Genomic DNA, 22,102 nt, shown 5'->3' with positions numbered 1-22,102 from the left:
ATGGAATAATTCGGGTGTATTTCTGTGTGCCTAAATGTGTTTACATGTGATGGAAGGGATATAGGAAGGGGTAATATATATATATTTGTATGTATGATTATGGCTTAATATAATACACTGTTATATTAGAAGTAAATACTAAAGACTGTTAGTTTTTTTGTGACATGTTTTATTCTCTGTCACCTTCAAGCACATAAACCTTGAAATCTTAAATGTTTATGCTTCAAGGCATGTTCGAATTACAAAACATTCAATACTTTCAATGGCTTTCTTTTAGCTGCTTACCGTATACCAAAAACACGATCCAGCAAGAACCCTCCAAGGAAGCAAAGCACAACATTTGGCCAGGAATACCATGCATATAACTGCATGAACATGGAAGTATTCAGATCCATATCCTGTCAAAAAAAATACAACAATAATAATCAGGTAAAAATGAGCAAAACCACACTGGAAAATGATGTGCCTACAGCTGCTAAACATACAGTTCTCACAATCTGTTAACTACACTATGCTCCATTATTAGAAAGGTCTATGGAATCCAGCATTGTCAGTCTCAGTACAAGCATATCAATGTGGAGACAACTAGCAGCAGAATTATGAGTGTAGTCTTTCGATTCCAAGTTAATGGTACAATCTGAGTGCTTAAGAGACCTTAATTAATAGTACTTAGCTGCCTGGTTCTTGTTTGGTAAATTGAACTGGTGTATTTAAAGGGCATGATTAAACATTTAAAATATGCTGCTTACGATTCAAGCGCAATATATATTAGTGTATTTGTGCAGCCTAAATTAAACACACGCATCCTTTCTGTATATTTGTCCAAAATGTGATAACACCTACAATGTAACTGCTCTACATATTTAAAGCTTTAGTAACCTAACTCCAGATGACTGGTTGCTTCACGTTTCTCTAATTTGACCAGGGCTGCACACCTCTGTTTAAATACTGCAGGGATTATCCGAAGACCAAGCTCATGCAAACAAACAGAAATATCCCAGACCCAGGTAACCTGCTTGCTTGAAATGTTAAACTCACTTACTGTATTTACCATCGGGCTATGTGTTGACATACCACACTGATTATTATTATTCTGAACTCTGTTAACAAGCTAGCATTAGACACAGGGTTTGGCATTGTGCCACATCCATATCCTGATGTGATTATCTAGGTCTGTTGATTCGCAGACCTGTATTAAATGTCGCACTTAATGGAAATGCTGGGCCCAGGTACTATGTAAAACCAGTCACAACATAATCATTAGAATCCACTGGCTCTAGAGAATTTAATTTGAATTAAATTGCATAATTTACTTTACCTACCTACACACACACAGAACAAACCAGTAGTTTTAATCTTCTGATTTTTAATGGTTTCTATTATTAAATTATCACATGCTGGTTTACCTGCACTATCTGAGTCTGCAGGGCTGCTGGATTGTCATAGCAGAAGTAGCTACCTAAAAAAAAAAAAGACAGACCAAGTAATTCTTATGTTCACCATTCCTGGAGTGTTACATAGTTTTATACAGAAACACACTAAACTAAGAGACACTACCCTGGTACACTGAGAGCCCTATTGTAATAATTGGTAGTAACACAGTAACCAATGTAAATTCCATTGCAAAACTCACCACAAAAATGAATTCCCAGAGATGCTATACAAAATGTGATATTTTAAAGGCTAGGTTAGTTGCACTGTCTTGATTGTGCTTTGGGAATGCCTCGTACCATCTTCATACATGCACACATTCTTGCATAGATCACATCTACCATTCCCACCATACAGATTGTGAAGACATTGTTATCATGGTTTGTAAATCTGACTAATCATACTACGATGGCAGTTCACTATTGTAGCTGCATTACTGTATCCATGCTGCAAAAGGCAGGGTTAAACAGGGATAACTTGTGAACAGCCTTAAGCATTTGGACCAGAGTTGATCTACAGTGATTATTTATGCAAGTTATACGTCTTTAATAATTCAGCCTCATAGTGTAACACTGTGCCAATTGTACTGCAGGAGAGTAGAAGCATTGACTGCTAATGTTTATGCCCTGAAGGAGCCATCTGTTGGTAAGGCATGGGAGATTTAACAGTACAAAACTTTTATTTTTTAAATGGCCTCAATTATCTATTTTAGATTCTCAATATTTTGGAAGTATCTTTGTTAAAAATGTAACACTCCCTATAGCAAAACCAGTCAGCAGTCACACTGTTACTGACACATTCCAATATTGAACTTGAACTACATAAATAAAGCTGTTGGTTTGCTTTCGTTCACTCGTAAGGTTATTATTATCACGTGGTTGAAGTGTTTTTTTATTTTATTTTATAAAATACTTTCTACGCTGTATGTAAGCATGATGAAACGTTGTATTGTTAACCCGTTAAATAATTTAGTGCCCAGTCAGACGTGACTTACCAAACCCTAAAAAACACATGAATATCAACACGACAATTCTGTGCAGCAGTCTGCTGGGGTCACAGCACGCCGGCAGCTGTTTCTCTGAACTGCAGTATTTGCTACTTGAAGGGGAAGATTCAGAATCATCTTCTCCTTCTAGCAAACCTGTACACTCCTCTCGCTCCGCCATCTTCCGCCTCCCGAAGACGCCACCAGCACTCAGTCATATAACTTCCGTGTCACGTTGTGCGGTCAGCTGATTTAAATGTGTTTGGCCGGGTACGGCATAACTTAAAGGTGTGTTTGTGATTTGTTATTCAAGTATTTTATGTTATACCGTTTTTTTCTCGTTAAAAACAGTTGTCATATGTTTTGGAGGGCTGTGTCTGCTTGTTGATTGTGATTTGGGGTTGCTTGCAGTTCTGTTTTACTGAAGTGCGTAGTGTATTATTAGCGATGTAATGATTGTGAGGAAAGATACAGTGTGGTGTAAACTGTGCCAACCTCCATGTGCATTAGCAGCAGTATTTACTGTGCAAGAGGGTGGCTTTTCAAATGTCTGATTCCTGGCCACTGATACTAGAAATGATTACGTCTATAAGATTTCATAGGGTGACATCTGTAACAGCATACAGGGATTCTGACAAACTAGTAAGTGTGATTGGTTGATTTCGTATAGACCAACAGTACGTAATTTATAATTAAAACGTATGCAGCCCTATGACATCACAAAGTCACAATCGACGACACCTGGTGGTAACTATATAGAGGCTCATCATTAGTCTCTATTCTCTCTCAAATAGAATGACATCATAAGAATATATTACTACTTAAATAGTATTAAAGTGTATCTTGCAGGTCAAACACACCAATACATTTCTGTATAGATTTCATCAATAGAAATAAAATAGTTTTTATACGGTTAACAAATATTAGTGAATAAGAAAGATATGATGGATTTTGTGTGGTGTGTGGCCACACCCACTCACGTGCTGGCCGGAATAAAACCGGAAGTTACGTACAGAAAGGTAAACACATGGTGACTGCCGCTGAAAACATAGAACATGAAGTCGAAGACCCAATTAATTTTAGAGAACAGGTGCCACAACCCTACATATTTTAACTGATTTTCCCACTGATCAACAGGCAGCGACTAAATGGGGATCGACAAGAAATAGAGTTGTGGACCCTCCAAAATCTGTGGCGGATCGGCAACACTGCATGGTGAGTGTAATTTCCAAAATTGTAATGTGTTTGATTACCAGTAATGTAAGCTTCAGTATCTATATTGTGTAATTAGTTTATATTAGTTTAGCGTTTGGTCCTATAATACACATTTATACATATATATATATATATATATAAAATGTATCGCATCTAATTTAAGCCTGACTCGATGCTTATTTCTAAATCCCATGCTATATTCAAGTAAGTCGTCCTCCAGATAAGCACTGTCGAGAAAGTGCGCGCCACAAACGACAGAATTCTTTTGGTGAACAGATTTCGCGATGAAGTCCTCTCTCTTGACTTACAAACCGCACCCAGGAGCGAAATACAGCGCTCTTTATCCCTGGAAAGGCATGCACCCGATGCCCTGCCAGGGTGGAGTTCGTGCAACCCCGCAAATGCACGTATTCACCATATTATTATTATTATTATTATTATTATTATTATTATTATTATTATTATTATTATTATTACTAATAATAATAATAATACTAATCACATTTTAATACTAATCACATAATAATACTAATCACATTTTAGTGGCCTATAAAATGTTTAAACAAATTAAATTAAAATAATAATAGTAATAATAATGCTAATGGTCTTAATAAACACTACTGCATCCATTTCAGTGATTTAAAAAAAAAAAAAAAAAAAACCTGCAAGATACACTTCACTTGTCTACCGCAGAACGATACTGTCGGTGACATGAACTAATGCACTTATGAACAACTGATTATCCTGCATCTCCTTTATTATTATTATTATTATTATTATTATTAATTTATTTTTACCAGAATGGCCTAGCATTGCTGGGATATATCAGTACCATAAATGTCATTTAATACACCCACAACTCCTTCTACTTGAGTCATCTGTCAAAGAATGTAATCCCGGAATGACAAACAAGCCTTCATCCAGCCACCAGGAGCACTGTGTAATCATGTTATACCGCATTAATTCAGACTAAATATAATCCTTTTGCCAGGGAAGGAGGTCATATTTCATTATTATATTAATCAGTGCTTGGGACACACATAATCATAAATCATAGGAAGGTTATATTAGCATGCAGTAAATTACAGAGTAATTTATATACGTTTTTAACCTATTTAAATCGGAAAATTGCATAAATACCCTTTTTTATTTATTTAATTCTTATTTGTACTTATTTTGTCAACAAACAGGTCTTTTTTAATGATATTATGGCTGGGGATCTTATAACTATTTGTACTGTCTTTAGTGACGTTATTTATTTGTTTAGCTTAATTAGACCCCTTATGTTTTCATGCCTGTTAAAATGCACAAAATATATGAACAGGCCATCAGTGTTGAATGTTTAACGTCTGCTTTATTATTGGCACCATCCATCTGTTTTGGTCAGTAATATGGATTAAATTCAGTTTTCACATTTGATGAAGGTATTCTGTTGTATATTCAGCTTTCATCCTGAGATATAATCTAATCACTAAAAATTATTATTTTTGTTTTATCGTTGTAGATAATGTGTGTAAATTGTATGCTACCGTCTATGATAGAGGAAACCTTTATTCTATTTTGCATCTTTCTTTCCATTACCTAGCTTGACACAGTCAAGTCAGAACAGAAATAAAAAAGCTACCCATACCTGATCTGTTACACAGTGTTCTGTGAGTTCCTCTATATGCTTAAAACCTTAGTATGCCTAACAATGTTAGTAGTCCATGCTACTTGATTTGAGCTCTTTTGATGTTAATTATTCTAAAGAGTTTTTTTTAAACAAGTGTCCACTACCCACTCCTGGTTATACTTTGTGTATCCAAAACTCTATGGTCTTTTAAAAGATCAAGATTGCAATACATTTATATTATGAGTACCACACTGAATTAGTTTGGTTGTATTGCGTTCTTCCTCTGTGGTAACCTGTTTACTGAGGCAGACAGGATGTCCATATGAACAAGGTGGCTGGATCTCCAGTTTTGCAGCTGCCAAACTTCTGTGTTTTGTGTGCATAGTCAAAGTGACAAAGCTGTTCCCAGAACAATGATTGGACTGTAAGTCTACGCAAACACAGACTTTCAGTCCTGTAACTCACACATGCTGCCCACCACATGAGTTTCACCCATAAGAATGCACTTTATTAATGTTTTTCAAATGCAGTCAGCTATGTGTCTAAATAGTAGGAGGTTCAGTAAATTGAACAGCAGTCCATAAAATATGCATTACTACCTTTCAGTGCGTTTGTTATCCAAATGCCAACAGTATGGGGCATAGTTAGCACGTACATCTTTTGTGTTTGACTGTGCTGTGTAACAGATTCATTTCTACAGTTCATTCATCTCTTGGCTATTGTTGAAGTTTCTTCGTGTAGACCAGGTGAAAAAAGGGAAGCCATCAATAAGCACAGTATATAACCTTGGTGCTCCACAGACGATCTTCATAAGGCTCTGACATATGAACATGTTTGCATGGGTCCCACGCCCTCTAGTGGACTGTTTGCAAACAAAAGAAATACATGTGGCAAGTTTCCTGATTAGTTGCACAGATTATACATAATAATACAGTATTTGAATCCTCTACATGTTTGAATTGTGTTAATATATTAAAAAAAATATTGCACTATGAAAAGTATGCAACCAATCAGGCTAATTTTATCCCACCTCTGCCACTGACTGACTCACTGTGTGACCCTGAGCAAGTCTCTTAACCTGGACCACTTTGGCCCCTCAAGCCCTATGTGATCTTTACGTGCTTTGCACGATTTGTCACAGACCCGACTAAGAGTAATCACTGCTATGTTTGTGATCTTTTTTTTTTTTTTTTTTAATATATAGCCGTGCTAGATTAACAGTAATGCAAGTATTTGACAATGAACTGACAATTTACTAAACGTGACAATGTAGCACACAATAGGCAGGCTGGAGCCTGGACTGAATCTCACCTTGTAATATTACACCAGTTAAGGCACCTGTGTAGTCAATAGTTTCCCTCTGCGATGTATTAAATCAATACAGTAAATTAAATGAAGGTCCTGAGGACTGGTGTAACGCATGACTACATTAAGGTGTGTTTTTTGTGTGAGATAATACAGAGACTGAAGCCACTATTGTTCTCCTTTGTACCTTAGCCTCTTGGCGCTGGTGATATGCACAATGCAAATACATGGAGGCAACAATGGATGAGCCACAATTAGCACTAGGGCTGAAGTCTAGCAGTAGTATTGCATTAACTGTTTAAAAGAGCCACCACCCCTCACCAGGATGGCCTCTGTGAACTAGAAAACATTAAAAACTGCAGAATACAATTCCAGTTTACCCTTACCCTCTTACACATGTACCCAATAGTAAAACAGGAAATGTGGTTTTGGGATAATACACGACTCTCTAAACTTCTTAAATTGTATTAAGGCCTGTTAATGAACAACTGAACTTTTGTGATTGTTAAATTGTTGATGATGAAGCATGCAAAAACTATTTTAATTTAAATCATGTTAAAAAAAAAGTTGTTGTTAATCATGCCCACACAGTAGCAGAGAATCACTACATATTCTTGTGTAAGGTTGAAGGTGTGAGGACACCCTCAATAAGTTAATTGGGTGAGTCAGTTTATGATCCTTCTAGCCCCACTGAACAAAAATACCAGCCTGATTGACATAGACGTGAATAAAGACCTACCACAATTACCACGTAGGGCCCATTATGTCAGTACAACGGCAAAAAGTAAAAAAAAAACCCAATGTTTTATAGTTCTTTCATGCTGCTTTAATTGACATTGGTTGAAGACAAAAGAACCAATGGCCACATTGATGCACTCTAACCTATTTGGTTTGTTCTGGAATGCTTTTGTAATGCAGAGATAATTTTAATAATATTAATAGTGCAAGAGCTCTGATTTTTAGTGTTGGACATTTGTACAAACTATGCTAAACCCTTATGGGGGGTACTACGTCTTTAAACAGGATAGCCAGATCCACATTTTCCACATGCTGACAACATAGGACTAGTTGCCGACTTTCTTGTTTTATTTTAATAATGTGAAATATCCCGTAAAACTAAAGTGATTGGAAGAGAGACACACTTCAGCTGCTGTCAGACATTTCAGATTCCCTTTGAAATGTTAAACAACCAGTCAAAAGACATTACATATTCAAACTAGAGCTTACAAATTTCTCAATTTGTACAGTAATACCTCTTAGAAAATGTGACCGAATGCTTTCTGAGTGCAGTCATTTGCGTCACATGTTGACGTTAATACTGTAGGAAAGGAAAATTAAAAAGTTGCAGCTAAGAATTTTTCAAGGTCACTGAACTGCATATTCCTAAAGTAGCTGGAAAAGAAAATAAACAGGAAAGATCAGACATCTAGACACAAACCTTGACTCCAACTCAGCAGGAAGTTACACTTCTTACAAAATAGTAATACAACAAAAGCCAAGAGCACATGCCAGTCCTGGAAAACATTATATACAGACAGAAAAGCACAGTCAAGCAGCCAGTGGTACAAGTATTTTAATTTGAGGAGGTCTGGAACTTGTCAGTTTTCCTTGTCTTCACTCCTAAGTCTGGGAAGAATCTGGAGCTCTGACGCAAGTTACTTTAGATTCTACAAAAGGCACAGGATTCTTGTGCTGCGATTTCTTCTGCTGCTGTTGCAACAGTCTCCATACCAAAGATGCGTTGGACTCTGTGGATTGTACTGGGCTTGTTCCCCTTGTCAATGGACACCCCACACTCAAAACCAACCAGAACTCATTGGAGACTGCAGACGCAGCTCTTAACCACCAGAGCGGGTCCTTGAACAGTGTCCTTCATTTGGATGATACGGAGAAAGCAGCCCTGGAGGTAAGGAACCAGTCTTTAAAGCAAGTTTAAACTTTTAGATATGGGGAGGGGGGGGGATGAGACAGAACGACACAAAACTAACTTGAGGAAGTCTTTACATTGTTCAAAGCTATAAGTTATTTTATATTGCACATGGTACATTACCAGTATTCCTACTATTTATTTTTTCAAAGACATTTTTTCAAGCCTGTATTTTGTCAACATTAATAAAATAAATTATAGTACAAGGGGCAGTTTTGCAGGAAATCCCTTTAAGTCAAAGAAAATAAATTCCATTACAGTATTCACACTTTTTATCCACGATTTCCACTGCTGCTTGAAGTTGCTTCCCAAATGTTTCTCTGAGGCTTCATAAAAAAGATCTTTATAAGTAACAGTTTCTAAAAATGTCAGTCATTGACTGTGAATCCAGTTCAGTGTATTTCTTTTTTGTTTTTTAATCTGGTGAAGTGAATATAAATCCGTAGGTTTAGTTCTTGGCTTTGCCTTTCTTAGCAGGGAGCTGACCTGTAGATTCCAGATATTTGTTGATGAGTTCTTCTTGTGTGCTGGGAAGGCATGGCTGATATCTACTATAATCCATTGTGTATTCACCTTTACCCTAAAACAAATAAAACAAACACCTTCTTAAGTAAGGACTTGGCCACAATCCTGAATATTTATAAGACACAAAAACAAAACTACTATTGCACAGCAATTTGAGTGTCTAGGTTTTATCATGAGCTTAATTACATATTCGGTAACAAAGTTAACGGGTGTATCTAATTATGCAATGGGAGTCTTATTTCCATCTCTATATAAAAGAGAACTGAAGTCAAATAAATATATGAATAATCATTATCATTTGTTGTTCTTATTCTTGAATGACTTGTATCACATACCTCTGTGTTTGATCTTAATTCAGTGGCATACCCAAACATGTCATTCAATGGAACCTGAAAGAAGGAAGAGAACAGTTACTTTAACCCTATTCAAAATACTGTACATCACATCCAACATAGGGTATCTCCCTCCGGCCTCAAATTACCGTACATTTGCTTTCTTAGCCTGTCATTAAGTCCCGAGTGCGTAATTATTCACATTAGTTTTTTTTTCTGTTTATTCAAACAAAGTAACTGCCTCATCACAACCCGCCACTGCACCTGCTGTTAATGTATAGATATGAATGAATGTTGCTCATTACTAGTATACATACATCTGCATACAGAGTGAAGTAGCCCTCTGCTCCATCCTGCCCACTGATGACACCATGGCGACGGTTGATTCCGGCAATCACAGCTCCCTGGAACTCGTTCGGAGCCACTACTTCCACTGACATGATGGGCTCCAAAACACTCACTGTGGCCTTCTCCATAGCTAGGGCAAGAACACCCATCATGTCACAATGTTAACTTACAATTAGGGATTCAATTAGCTATTGGCTTGTTTTGTATTTAAGTGTTTTCTTTTATTGTATAATTTTATTACAGACCTACAGCAAGGTTTTCTTTTTTTCTTTTTTAGACTACTGAATTTAGCTACAAGCACAGTAATGTGAAAGAGTATTGTAGCTAAAATGACCTTTATAACAGTATATATTCCAGTTCTAAAATAATAATATAAATTACATAAAATTGACTGCAGTGTTGTATAATTCTATCACCAGGTAACCTAAGCAGTAACAAAATAACTAGAATACATTTGTTTAAAATAGCGGAAGGATATACAGAAACACATGGCAAGAAAAGACCTACCCTGTTTCAGAGCGCCCTCTCCAGCTCTGATGAAGGAGATTTCATTGGAGTCCACCATGTGGTGTGCCCCGTCCTCCAGGATAAAGCGTACCCCAGAGATCTTGTGCCCGGTCAGGGGCCCTTTCTCACAGGCTTCACGGAAACCCTGCAGACAGCGAAGAAGGCCGCTCAGAACCCTATTTTTCACTATGAGGGCATGTGGAGTTCAGTGGCAAGAGAATTCAACTTGTTATATGCATGGAAAGGTGGAACCGGACTTTTCTGGAGTTCAAAAGCAATTAATAGATTAAGCATCAATTAAAAAGTGGAAAAAGTTAAGAGGTCTACTTGGTAAATGGTCACTACATTTCAAGGACTCCAATTCTGGCCATCCTTTCCCACAATGAACAGTTGGCATAACACGGTATAGGGATGGTTCTTTACCCTTTCGATTGCAGGCACAAACTGCTTTGGTATATTTGTACCAATTGTCTGGTCTACAAATTCCACTTTTGTGTAGCTCTCGGCATCCAGAGGTTCCAGCACCCCAACGACTTTGCCATACTGTCCAGACCCGCCCGACTGCTTCTTGTGGGTGAAATCAAACCTGAAAATTGACAAAGACATACTTCACACCTTGGGTTTACAAATATAAAACATGGAAGGTCACTAGGAGTCTATTTCCAATGTATTATTACAGAACACTACCATTATAAACATGGGGGGAGGGAGGAATGTATATGTGTTTTTGAGTACACATATACCTTCCCAATTATCCATTTAACTTAAAACGTACAGACAAGGCATGTTTAGAAATACAAAAAATAAAATTGAAATGACAAACTTTCATATATACAAGACTTTTTCAATGTTTTAATGAGGGATGTCTCGATATAAGAGGTAGTTGTAGTTTTCCGCATTAACAGTCAGAAGCCTCTTTAAAGAAGCAGGCATTATAGATTGTTTCTCTTTGGCAGAGCTCCCATAGAAACAGGAAGTTACATGCTGCAGACTGGTGCAATTAAAAGCCACACTGTACGTGACACTGCCAAGGCTTGCTGGTAAACTGACAAGTGGAAATTTCACAAAGCAAGGATGTGCAATCAGGAGATGTAGTAATTCTAAGCAAGTTCCTTTAACTGCTTGTAGTGCTTTGCGTAACACACTCTTAGATCAATATAAAGGAGGGGAGTGCAAAGTCCACGTGTAACTCGACACACCCAGTACTGTTGTCTTCTCTCTTTGCTTCCCAGCCAACTCGGGTCGATCCAGCTTTTCCAATGAAGGAACTGAATACATCCCATTATCCTGCTACCCGGGCAGCTAGGGTGGCACAGCACTATCTGAATTACCACCATGGAAGCCCTTCTAAATGGTTCATGGTCCATGACATTAAAAAGGCCAGCTCAGAGGTAAGAGCAGATGTTTTCCAGTATATTACTGTGCAAATATGTTACGGTTTAACGTCTGTTTTTTTTTTTTTTTTTTTTTAAATATATATTTATTACATTTATCAAATATTCATTATCCAATAATGGTAGAATGTATTTTTAAATGGTAATGGGTTATTTCATGATTTCTTTAACTTGCAAGTACTGTACAAACAAAACGTAATTACGCTCACTTGGTTTCTGTTTAAGTACATTCATTTACATGCTAATTGGTATTTTTCCCCCCATTAATTGTCAGGATATTCCTGAAGTTGGAACCAAGTACCACATACAATTTTCAGTGCAAGAGCAAGCCACAAAAGTAAGCAAGTCTGTTATCTTACGTTGATAGGGAACTTCATAAAACTCCTTCCGTTTGCAAATACTGACACTGTTTGTCTGAATTGACAAGAAAGTGCAACACAAACTTAAAATTATTTCCATATCATTTCGATGGAATATATTATATGGTTAGCTGCTGTAACCCAGAACGTAGCACTTCAAATCCTTCACCCAGTCTTGTGGTCTGTAAAGTCACAAGAACCCCACTTGTTGTATTCTATATACAAAGCATATGGTTTGGTCAAACATAATCTATTTCATATAATTTCTGTGTTATTTAGGGTTTTATTAATTGTGTTCAACCAGTGCCTTTATGCAACAACTGGCATGATAACAATAATTCTGTTTGCTGCTGTGATTTCAGAAAAGGGCAGGGTTAACCTTTTCTTCTCAATAATGTTGGCAGGAAATTGTAGGAAACTGCACTGCAGAGATACTTTTCCGACAAACTGAAGAGCAAAGCGCTCCAGAGGTTAACTGCACATGTGGTGATCTCCTGAAGATAAAGACATCAGATGCTGACCATGCTTTATACCTTCACATAAAACACCAGCCTGAACCGGTGGCCGGCACGGACATACCAGGTAAACATCGGCGATGTGAGGAGTCAGTAATGCTGACTGGCTGTGCGATAAATGTGTAGATTGCATTTTTGGTTTAAGATGTTCTTTAAGTCAGCAATGTATATTCAATATCCACACTAGTTAACCGGGGTACTTTTGCTTTCTTAAGACAGTCAAGGAAATATTCCTAAAGAAATGGAGCCCTTTTGGTATCTTGGGGGAATTGGAGCCAGCTTTATAATGTGGCAACAGTCCAATGAATCAACGCTTTACAATATGGTACATGTACACAGTGTAAAACAGCTGGTAAGTGCAAAAGTGCATGCTTACAGAAATGTATACTATACCCTTTCACTGCATTTTCTTTTTATTTACTTGACAACACTTTATTCATAATAGTTCCCAGCATTTGACCTCTGATAAGCTCCGTTATTGATGTCTATATCTAAGATTTTGATGAACCTGTTTATTAGCCTACAGCCTTAGAACTTATGTATGTAACGGATCACACTTGGAAAGGCCATCATTGTTACAATACATTCTTAACTGCTGGGCTTCTAATTACAGAACTCTGAGAATGACCTGCTTGCCTTTGACTACGTAGTCCTGCTCCATGACATGGTATCGCAGGTAAAGAAACATATACATAATAATCTAAACTGCAAACAAAAAATATATTACTACTACTATTTATTTTTACATTTATATTATTTTATTATTATTTATTTATTTTTTTTTTTTACAGGAAATTATCCACTGGCACATGCAGGTTGCTTGGAATCCTACACAAGGAGTGAAAGTTACACAGTGCAACTTACTGCCCAAAGATACAATGAAGCAACCATCGGCAGAAAAACACAAGATCTAGTTCAGCCAGCAGTTCAATCCTCCACCTGCTTACAGCAAGAAACAACGTCGGCTGAAATAGTCATATAACCACGCGTCAAGGAGTGTCACTTGTCACATTTTCTTTCTAGTTAATTATATCTCTGAGAAAAGAATACAATGCTTTTCTGCTATCCTTAGATTTAGTCCAATGTGTGAAAGTAAACTGAACAGTGATTCAAACACAAGCTGTACTGGCATTAAAGTTTTGTTAAAACACATTGCGGTTTTAATATTGTGCTTTGTTTCGATACTGTGTTCTTGCCCGACTTCCCACACCTCATGACAATAGTAATATTGAGTGGGTAGTGTACTTACGGTTCAGGGGCACCAATCGATTCTCTGAAGGCTACTTTAGGCTTTCCCATGACACAAGCACAGTTGTATTCTCTTTCCATTCTCTAAAGGCAACAATGGGAATATGTTTTTACTTTAGATCAATATGAACAAACTGAAAGAGAGGCATTTCATACTTTCACATCCTCTCCAAGGATGACAAGGTTTGCAACAATTTAGGGTCAGGGTTTTAAATCAATAAAACAGATAAAGGTTATTTTTTCCATCTGAGTTGATAATGGCGACACTCCTCTAGTTCGAATAAAGAGTGTTCTTCTCTACCACCTTATTCAGCTATGATCATAATTAGGTACAAAATCTATTATTGCTGAACTACCATATAATATTATACAAACACATTACAGCTGGTTTTATTAGCGCTAGTCAGGGTCTGTTAACCCAGCAGTATAAGCTCCAATGCAAAAGCAATGTTTATTATTGGTTATGAAATATGAAACTTTGCAAGCTTAACACATGTGAATCTGTCTTGCACTGTGTTTTGTCCCAGGCTTACCTGGGCGTAGATTTCTAGATGCAGCTCTCCCATTCCTGATATGATGGTTTCTTTACTCTCAGTATCGTAGTGGACTCTAAAAGTAGGGTCTTCTCTTGTAAAGCGGTTAATTCCTTTGGAAAATTTATCCAAGTCATTCTAAAAATAAATAAATTCAAGTTTTAGGCTGGTATTCTCAAGCTTTCCTAGACTGTTCGTATATTTGATTGTGTTTACATTCTATATCTATTTCTAGTGCACTAGTACAGTTTTACCAATTCTGCTGTCTTTCTATTAGGAGTACAGTACTGACCCAATATTTTGCTTTGCCACACATCACAAATATAGTAAAATCAGTCTGAATAAAAACAGGAGGATGAAAGTCACCTTGTTGGCAGGTTTCATAGCTACTGATATAACTGGATCCGGGACGTGTATCGACTCCTGCAGGAAAACAAGATTGAGAATTTTGTAAATGCAGCACAGTTCTGGTAAAACACCAACATTTACTCGTAGAGAGGATTAGAGAACCTCTTTCTCCTAAGAAGCAATCCCCTACTCACCATGGAGAGATTGGCACTGCTCCGTGCTGTAAAGGTATCCCCACTGGCACAGTCGATTCCGAACAAGGCACAGATATCCCCAGCATACACTTCTTCTACATCCTGGAACAGAAATGGAACTAGTGAACTACAGAAAAGGTCAAGCTCATTGGAAACCTTACAGACAGCAGTGCATTACACTGCCTTAACCAACATTCAAATAACTGCTTAAACTGCACTTGATCAGACGTCCTCGATTAGCAGGCGTTGTTATTCACAGTATGGAATTTGTGAACACCTGTTCTGTTAAAATATATTTATTCAGAGTCAAGGAAACAACTGGGTGTGTCAGCAAAAGAATGGTTTTCAGAATGTACACAGAAGTGAAAGGGGCACCTGGCAAATCTCAGCAAGAGACCCACAAGAGACACACCTCCAAGGTGCCGCTGTCCAAGGGGAATCCTAACGGTTCAGTTAAACACAGAAGAGCTGTCATTCTTTACTGCAGAGACGGAAGTGCTTGTTAGCTCCTACTCTGTCATTCCCCATCTCTTACCACCAGCTGATCTGCGTGAAGCCGGACCAGGCGCTGCACTCGGACCCTCTTCCCAGTCCTGGTGTTGTAGATATATTCACTCTTCTTCAGAGCTCCCTGATAGACTCGCACATATGTGAGTTGCCCAAACCGGCCAGCCTTGCAGGAGGGGACAAAATATAATTTTAAAAGTCTGCTTCAGTTGAGAAAAAAAGATTAAATATAAAAATAAAAAGTACTATATGTGCAATTTCAACACAGATCCTATAAAGTTATGAATCAGGTATAAGGGAGCTCCTTTGTGTCTATAGCCACCATCTGGTGGACATATGTTGCTACTACACATAGGGAAGGGTAACTGGTTTGTATCATGTACGTAGGACATTGTTTCAAGAACTTAAGGCCTCATTTACTAAACGGCGGTAAATGACCGGAATTACCGCGTGGCAGGGGGAAACCACACCGTGCGCAAAAATGAACCAGCAGTAGCTCTATTCACTAAGCTAATTATATGCACAAATAAAGCGAACTAAATGGTCCATTTGCAAGTTGTCACAACATGCGGAACTCATCATGCAGAATTCAACAAGCAGAATTATGCATGAGGTTTACACACACTGTATTATATATATATATATATATATATATATATATATATATATATATATATATATATATATATATATATATATGTAAGGGTGCTCGAAAGAAAAGGTAAGCACAGTTCTGAGGTTGTCACAATGACAGCGACCAAGAAGGACAGAGTGAGGAATATAAAGTTATTTTGTAATATTAATCAAAAGTCAGCAAAGCACTCACTCAGTCAATTAGAAGTTCACTATTTACATTTCAAAAAGTGTTTGGCGAAACGTCAACTTTTAACACTTAAAACATTAACATAACTAACATTAGATGCTGTTTGATTGCTTGTATTTATGACTTCACCTCAACTCGCACATTCATTTATTGGACATTTACAGTTTTTTTTGTATATTTTAAAGCTATTTTAAGCATAGCCTACTTAAATATCACAAGTGCATGGTGACTATATAAATATATTAACATAACCGAAAGTGTTGCATATATATGCCTGCCTCAATCTTCATATATCCCAGACTGTCTGAGGATGTACGAGCACACTGGAACATTAGAACTCGAGTCGCTATTGAAACAGTCTTTAAAAATGAAAGTAAAAATGCAGTAAAGGGGCTTTACTGCGTACAAAACACATTACCACGGTTTAGTGAATGAGGCCCTTAATCTGAAAGTAAATGAATACCAAAAAAATGCTTGGAATACACATAATATGGTTCTTCATCTGAATACTTAGGTAAACACTGCCCTAAACAGTGAATTGGTTTCAATAAGGCATTATTACTGATGATACTGACAGTGGCACTAATAAATTAACCCCCTAATGCATCTTTTGTTTTGCTTAAATGAACACCAATATGTATGATACACACGTGTACCCTTTTCCATTACAACTGAAAAATGACCATGCTCATTCCTACTAGGTTTCAAAGGCTAAACACACAAAATGTTGATGGTTTACTAATTTTCCATTTCAGATTGTCATGAAAGCTTGTTTCTTCAGAAGGGGATGGGACCTACCTCCAATTTAAAAGCCAAGCCCACAAAAGGCTGAGAGTCATCTCTTGTGGGGTCCATTAAAATTTTAGTGACCTCGTTTGATTCCCTGCAGGAATAAAAAAGGCTGTGTTTAAAGTCCAACTAACAAGACATTCAGGTTCTTTGTATGCATCAAAATTAAGGGCACATACAGTAGAAGAAACTAATCCCCAAGACATGAGCAAGCAGACAATGCCCTATTTTATACAAGAAACAAGGCAGACGATATTGGTGCACCTGGCAGAAGGAAAATGAGTTCCCCTTAGAAAAATTATATTGTTATTTTAAGTAGCTGTGAGCCATTACCATCATACAAGACAGATGTGGTATTCTGAAAAGCTATACATTGTGGCGCAAAAGGCTGTCTGCGCTGCATCATTAAATCAATATCATAATGAAGCTGAAGCACTGACCCGATGCATGTGGACTTCCCTACTTGGTATCATACATCCAAAGTTAGACATACAGTGTTGAAAAGTGTTGCCATGGTCTTACGTTTAGCAGTGAACCTTGTTACATATTCCACATTCTCGTATTTTAAATGATTGTTAAGATCAGTGTCTGGAAGAGGGAAGCGACACGGGAAGTTACACAGGAGGGATAACAAACTGGAGCGAAACATATAGTAATTGTGCTTACCCCTGGTTTTCAATTGCAAAGTTCTGGACTTCTGTTGGGTTGGGCAGGTAATCCAAGGCAGCATCCAGCAGGGGTTGAACTCCTTTGTTTTTCAAAGCACTTCCTATGAGCACAGGGGTGAAGCAGCGCTGCACAGTAGCTCTCCTGATTGCAGCCTTGAAAGGGGGAGGGGGGGGGGGGACGGATATTTACAATGAAGCATTTCTAAATTTCTAACCACCTTTCCTCGTGTGATATGCAAGTGAAAAATAAATAAATAAATAAATAAAACAAACGTAGTAAAACACCAAAAAAAAAAAAAAAGAATGGAACTGCAAAACAAACAACTTAAATGGTCACCTTCAAGTCTGCAACTGTGGGGACCTTTTCCTCCAGAAACATCTCTCCCAGCTGCTCGTCTGCATTGGCGACACACTCCACCAGCTCCCGACGCCTGTCTGTGGCTTCGGATCTGAACTCCGCTGGGATTTCATCATATCTAATGTTCTGACTGTGGGAGATGGAAGGGAATCAATGGTTAAATGCCTCCATGCAATATGCAGAATGCTTTCTTGAGATGTCTGGTTGCACTCCCCAGTGAAAATGTTCCTGGTTCTGCTTGAAACATAAAATACAAGAATATGGTAGATACAATGTAATATCAAGCAGCTTCTTTAACAGAAACATGTCCTCCGAAACATGTGCCATCAGCCGTCCACTTCTTTTCACTCAGCCATGCCATGCAGCTATCTTCAGAGTTACAGTGTTGGAGAACCACGCAGCTCTGGGCTGCTTACTGGCAGGCCCACAGGCCTCCTCAACTGAGCGGCGCTCTGCCAATTGTGCACCGCGGCCCCGAGAACTCCCGTTCACAGTCGGCAGAGGAATAGCCTGGACTCGAACCAGTGATCTCCAGGCTATGGGACGCATCCTGCAGTCCACGCGGAGTATATTACATTATTTAGGAGTGATTATACTATGTGAAAAGGAGAGGAGCACAACATATATCTATTTAAGGTATTTGCTTACCCAAATGGCCCTTCAAAGTACATGGTTCGTTCTTCAATGAGATCTATAATTCCTTTTAAATTCCCCTCGAGACCAATGGGTATTTGGAGAAAGGCAGCATTGTGGTTCAGTTTGGTTCTGTGTGACAAACAAAACAAAACATAAAAAAATTAAACAACCTTTCTAATGGTTACAGCACTGACAGGTCAGTATTTAATATAAATCATTTTTATTTTCAGTGTGTACAGTACTGAACCTCACTGTGAAAGCTAACCAAAGAATCTGTCTATGATATAAATGTGCAAGACTGCCCTCCTGTGGTAGTTTTTCTGCATTTCATGGATCGGAAGCCAATAAACTAGTTTCAAAGAACACAATCCTCTCCTAAAAGCAGAAACAGCCACATATCCATATCCATATATAATCAAATTATCAAGAACCCTAAACACATTAACAACCTTTTACTGGTACTGGAAGGATATAGCAGTTTTCAAAAAAGCAATGGATTGATGTGCGTACAGTAGTTACCTCATCTGCTGCAAAGCTCTGGTCGGATTAGCTCCCAGTCTGTCTAGCTTATTAATAAACGTCAAGCAGGGGACATTGTAGCGCTTCATCTGTCGGTTTACTGTCATGGTCTGACACTGCACTCCTCCGACCGCACACAGCACCAGCACAGCTCCGTCCAGCACTCTCAGGGACCTCTCCACCTCAATAGTGAAATCAACGTGACCTGCAGCACACACACGCCACAAAGAAGGGACATGGTTTCACAGCAACGCAGGAACAAGCTTTACAGCGTACATTATTCAGTAAAGCGAATTTCATTTCATTAGAGGATTAAAGAGTGAGGATTAAATCTCAGTTTAGTCACTGCCTGAACATGGATCCTTGGGCAAAATACCTCATTATATATATATATATATTATATATATATATATATATATATAGGGCTATCAATCGTAGTTACCTTCTGCGATTAATGCGTTAATTTCTTTGGCGATACATTTTTTTAATGCTCGTTAATAGCACTCCTCTGTTTTGACCCTCTTGGCATATGATAATTCTCTGCTACACCATTTTAATAATATACTCGAGTGCAGTCAGTGTTTGCATAGAAAGTTAGTCATTTATGGGGTATTTCTGGCAGACTGAGGCAGAATCGGGGCTTTAAAACCTACTACAAAGCTGCACGCAAAATTGAGATGGATTTACAGTGGGAGGTGGCAAAAGCAGACAACGTTGGACAATTTCTTATTTTAAAATTGTGTTCTTTAGAATTGATTGTAAGTACAACACATTTTTTATGTTTGCTTTACTCATTGTAAGGACAACTGTAGTACATTGCTGTGTCGTACTACAGTATTTAAGCCTACTCCCTTTTTTTTGTTTTACACAAGCGTGAAGTAAACAGTTCTATGTTTGGGTATTTCGCATTTCTCATTTTAATTTTTTAACACTAACATTTAAAACACATGTATTTCAGTGCCATATGTGTACAGTATATATCGCTGTTCCATATAAATAGACTTGAAAACAGGGGCTTTTCGCTTATTAGCAACTTTCGCTTAATGACAACTTTTTGCTGGGAACCGAGAAGTTGCATCTAACACATGCAAAATGTAGCACACGATTTTTGTTCAAATAGACATACCTCACATGACTGCTAAATGTGCTATGCCAATTCCAGCCAGCCCTCCCCAGATACATTCTGGTTTTATTTTCTTTGAGCTGTTCACTCACTTCTCTCTACACATGTGATAGTAGCAGTAATCCAGTATATTGCTGTACCTGGTGTATCGATGATGTTAATGTTGGTTCCTTTCCACATGGTGTAAGTAGCAGCAGACTGGATTGTGATACCTCGTTGTCGTTCAAGTTCCATTGAATCCATTATGGCCCCAACCCCATCTTTTCCCTTTACCTGGGCATGACGGAGAGATACACACAGGAGGATCACAAAACAGCTTCACTGAATTGAAACAATGCAGAATAAATAACACCACAACCACCATTCTTAAATGAACATGCTGAAGCATTCACTCAAAAAGGACATGCAAGGTGTATATTACAATTAAACAAGAACACCACTACCTCATGCATTTGTGCTATTCTGCCGGTGTAGTACAGAATCCGCTCTGTGAGTGTGGTTTTCCCGGAGTCGATGTGAGCCGAGATTCCGATATTCCTGATTAGCTCGTTGGGTATGATACCTGAAGAACAAGCTCTGCAGCTGTTTATCAACACCTGTAAGTAAAAATTAAAAATTAAAATTAAAATACAGTTTATTTTATATTCAAAGCAATGAATTCCTGGTACATCTCTGAATACATGTATTGCTTTCTATTGTGGAAAACCTCAAAACCTGTATTTTTAAAATATATATATAAATATATATAATGCATGGTTCAGTACCTTGAAAGGTACCAACAATAATCCTGAAGTCCTGTATCTTCACTGTGTTTCCACTGGACTGTCTGCTACAGGATCATTCTAATGGACCATATTAAATGTTTCTGGTTTCTTAATAGTTGCAGAGACTTTGCTGTGCCCAACAAAACCATGTCTATAGCAGTACCATCGAGTGCAGCATGTAACCAGGCCTTGTAAGATGTACACCACACCTAGTGGCGTAAAAAAGTAAGGACCATTTGAAAAATGGTATTAATTAAGCACAACACAGGATACATGCAGTTCAAATGATACACACAGCACACTTATGTATTTTCGTGTTTATATAAGGACAGTGCTATCGGCCTATTCCTTGTATAACGGATGCATGGGCGTGTACTGCTGTTTTCTTCTTAACATGTGTTATATAAAACAGCACACGACGCTATTATTAAAAGTTCATTGAACTCGATGCAGCAGGTTTTCGGTATTTCGATAAAGCGAAAGGCTTTCAGTTGAGTGGAACGTGTTGATTTGGCATTTCACCCAATAAAGAGGCGATGGTTGTACGTGTGCTGTAGATACCTTGTTTAAGCAATATGGGAACAGGCAGTCGAAGTCGTAATAGCAGTAGATCGAACAGGCAAACGAAGACCTCTATCGTTGTTTAATTGAGAAACTTGGTGGAGCGAATGCAGCAATCTAATATTACAGAACATACAACATAGCCTAGTTAATCTCCGATTACTTACGTGAGGTAAAACCAGCACATTAACTGGGACATCTGAACGACTAGAAAACCGACAGAGCCGCAAAACAATAAGTTATATAACTGACAGGGTCGGGCTACAGAACACGGTCATCATTAAAGTAAACTTCATCATTTAAAACGGCTTACCTTTCTTACAGTTAAAGGGCAGGTGCTTTTCAGGTGCAGTCGACCCAGAAGCACTCCCGCTTTCAGCACATGCATTTTAGCAATCGGGTTCTTTTTAAAAAAAAATAAATAAATAAATCTGAAATTGCCTGTTAAATGTGTGTAAAAATGAAAACAAAATCTTCCAGACACAACTCCCCCGCTGGATGTCAGCGTGAATGTCACACCGGTTCCTTGTACGAAATCACATCCGAGTTGAGAAAGGCCACGACAGTAAAGACAAC

At 38.0% G+C, this 22,102-nt stretch overlaps 3 protein-coding genes across 7 annotated transcripts in view; 1 reads left to right on the top strand and 2 right to left on the bottom strand.

Annotated features, from left to right (window-relative positions):
- The window catches only part of LOC117417091 (major facilitator superfamily domain-containing protein 1-like), a 9,951-nt gene extending 7,354 nt beyond the window's left edge, over positions 1 to 2,597 (bottom strand). For both annotated transcript variants that reach the window (XM_034028839.3, XM_034028841.3), the window contains exons 1-3: positions 2,426 to 2,597; positions 1,407 to 1,459; positions 286 to 398 (exon numbers count right to left, since the gene is read on the bottom strand). In XM_034028839.3, the coding sequence (XP_033884730.1) occupies positions 286 to 398; positions 1,407 to 1,459; positions 2,426 to 2,597 (338 nt within the window). The remainder of the gene's footprint in view (positions 1 to 285; positions 399 to 1,406; positions 1,460 to 2,425) is intronic.
- LOC117417092 (latexin-like) lies at positions 2,559 to 13,607 on the top strand. 3 transcript variants are annotated; one of them, XM_034028843.2, is made up of 8 exons: positions 2,559 to 2,704; positions 3,554 to 3,631; positions 11,420 to 11,578; positions 11,856 to 11,918; positions 12,345 to 12,522; positions 12,671 to 12,807; positions 13,069 to 13,131; positions 13,247 to 13,607. In XM_034028843.2, the coding sequence occupies exons 2-8, from the start codon at positions 3,629 to 3,631 to the stop codon at positions 13,367 to 13,369; spliced, it is 726 nt and encodes a 241-aa protein (XP_033884734.2). In that variant the 5' UTR covers positions 2,559 to 2,704; positions 3,554 to 3,628; the 3' UTR covers positions 13,370 to 13,607. The 3 variants fall into 3 exon arrangements, with proteins under 3 accessions (XP_033884734.2, XP_034780646.2, XP_058890352.1); XM_034924755.2 differs by lacking the exon at positions 2,559 to 2,704 and adding an exon at positions 2,978 to 3,058; XM_059034369.1 differs by lacking the exon at positions 2,559 to 2,704 and adding an exon at positions 3,335 to 3,435.
- On the bottom strand, positions 7,416 to 22,102 carry LOC117417090 (elongation factor G, mitochondrial). 2 transcript variants are annotated; one of them, XM_034028837.3, is made up of 18 exons: positions 21,840 to 22,102; positions 20,645 to 20,797; positions 20,342 to 20,474; positions 19,079 to 19,283; positions 18,572 to 18,688; positions 17,903 to 18,053; positions 17,564 to 17,718; positions 16,907 to 16,991; positions 15,314 to 15,451; positions 14,779 to 14,880; positions 14,603 to 14,659; positions 14,237 to 14,374; positions 13,705 to 13,787; positions 10,611 to 10,773; positions 10,188 to 10,332; positions 9,650 to 9,810; positions 9,336 to 9,389; positions 7,416 to 9,055 (listed from the first exon to the last, which is right to left on the bottom strand). In XM_034028837.3, the coding sequence occupies exons 1-18, from the start codon at positions 21,912 to 21,914 to the stop codon at positions 8,924 to 8,926; spliced, it is 2,247 nt and encodes a 748-aa protein (XP_033884728.1). In that variant the 5' UTR covers positions 21,915 to 22,102; the 3' UTR covers positions 7,416 to 8,923. The 2 variants fall into 2 exon arrangements, with proteins under 2 accessions (XP_033884728.1, XP_033884729.1); XM_034028838.3 differs by lacking the exon at positions 21,840 to 22,102 and adding an exon at positions 21,694 to 21,712.

The sequence above is a fragment of the Acipenser ruthenus genome, chromosome 12 (genome assembly GCF_902713425.1).
Source record: "Acipenser ruthenus chromosome 12, fAciRut3.2 maternal haplotype, whole genome shotgun sequence".
Classification (NCBI taxonomy): Eukaryota; Metazoa; Chordata; class Actinopteri; order Acipenseriformes; family Acipenseridae; genus Acipenser; species Acipenser ruthenus.
This window is presented reverse-complemented; position numbering and strand designations above follow the sequence as displayed.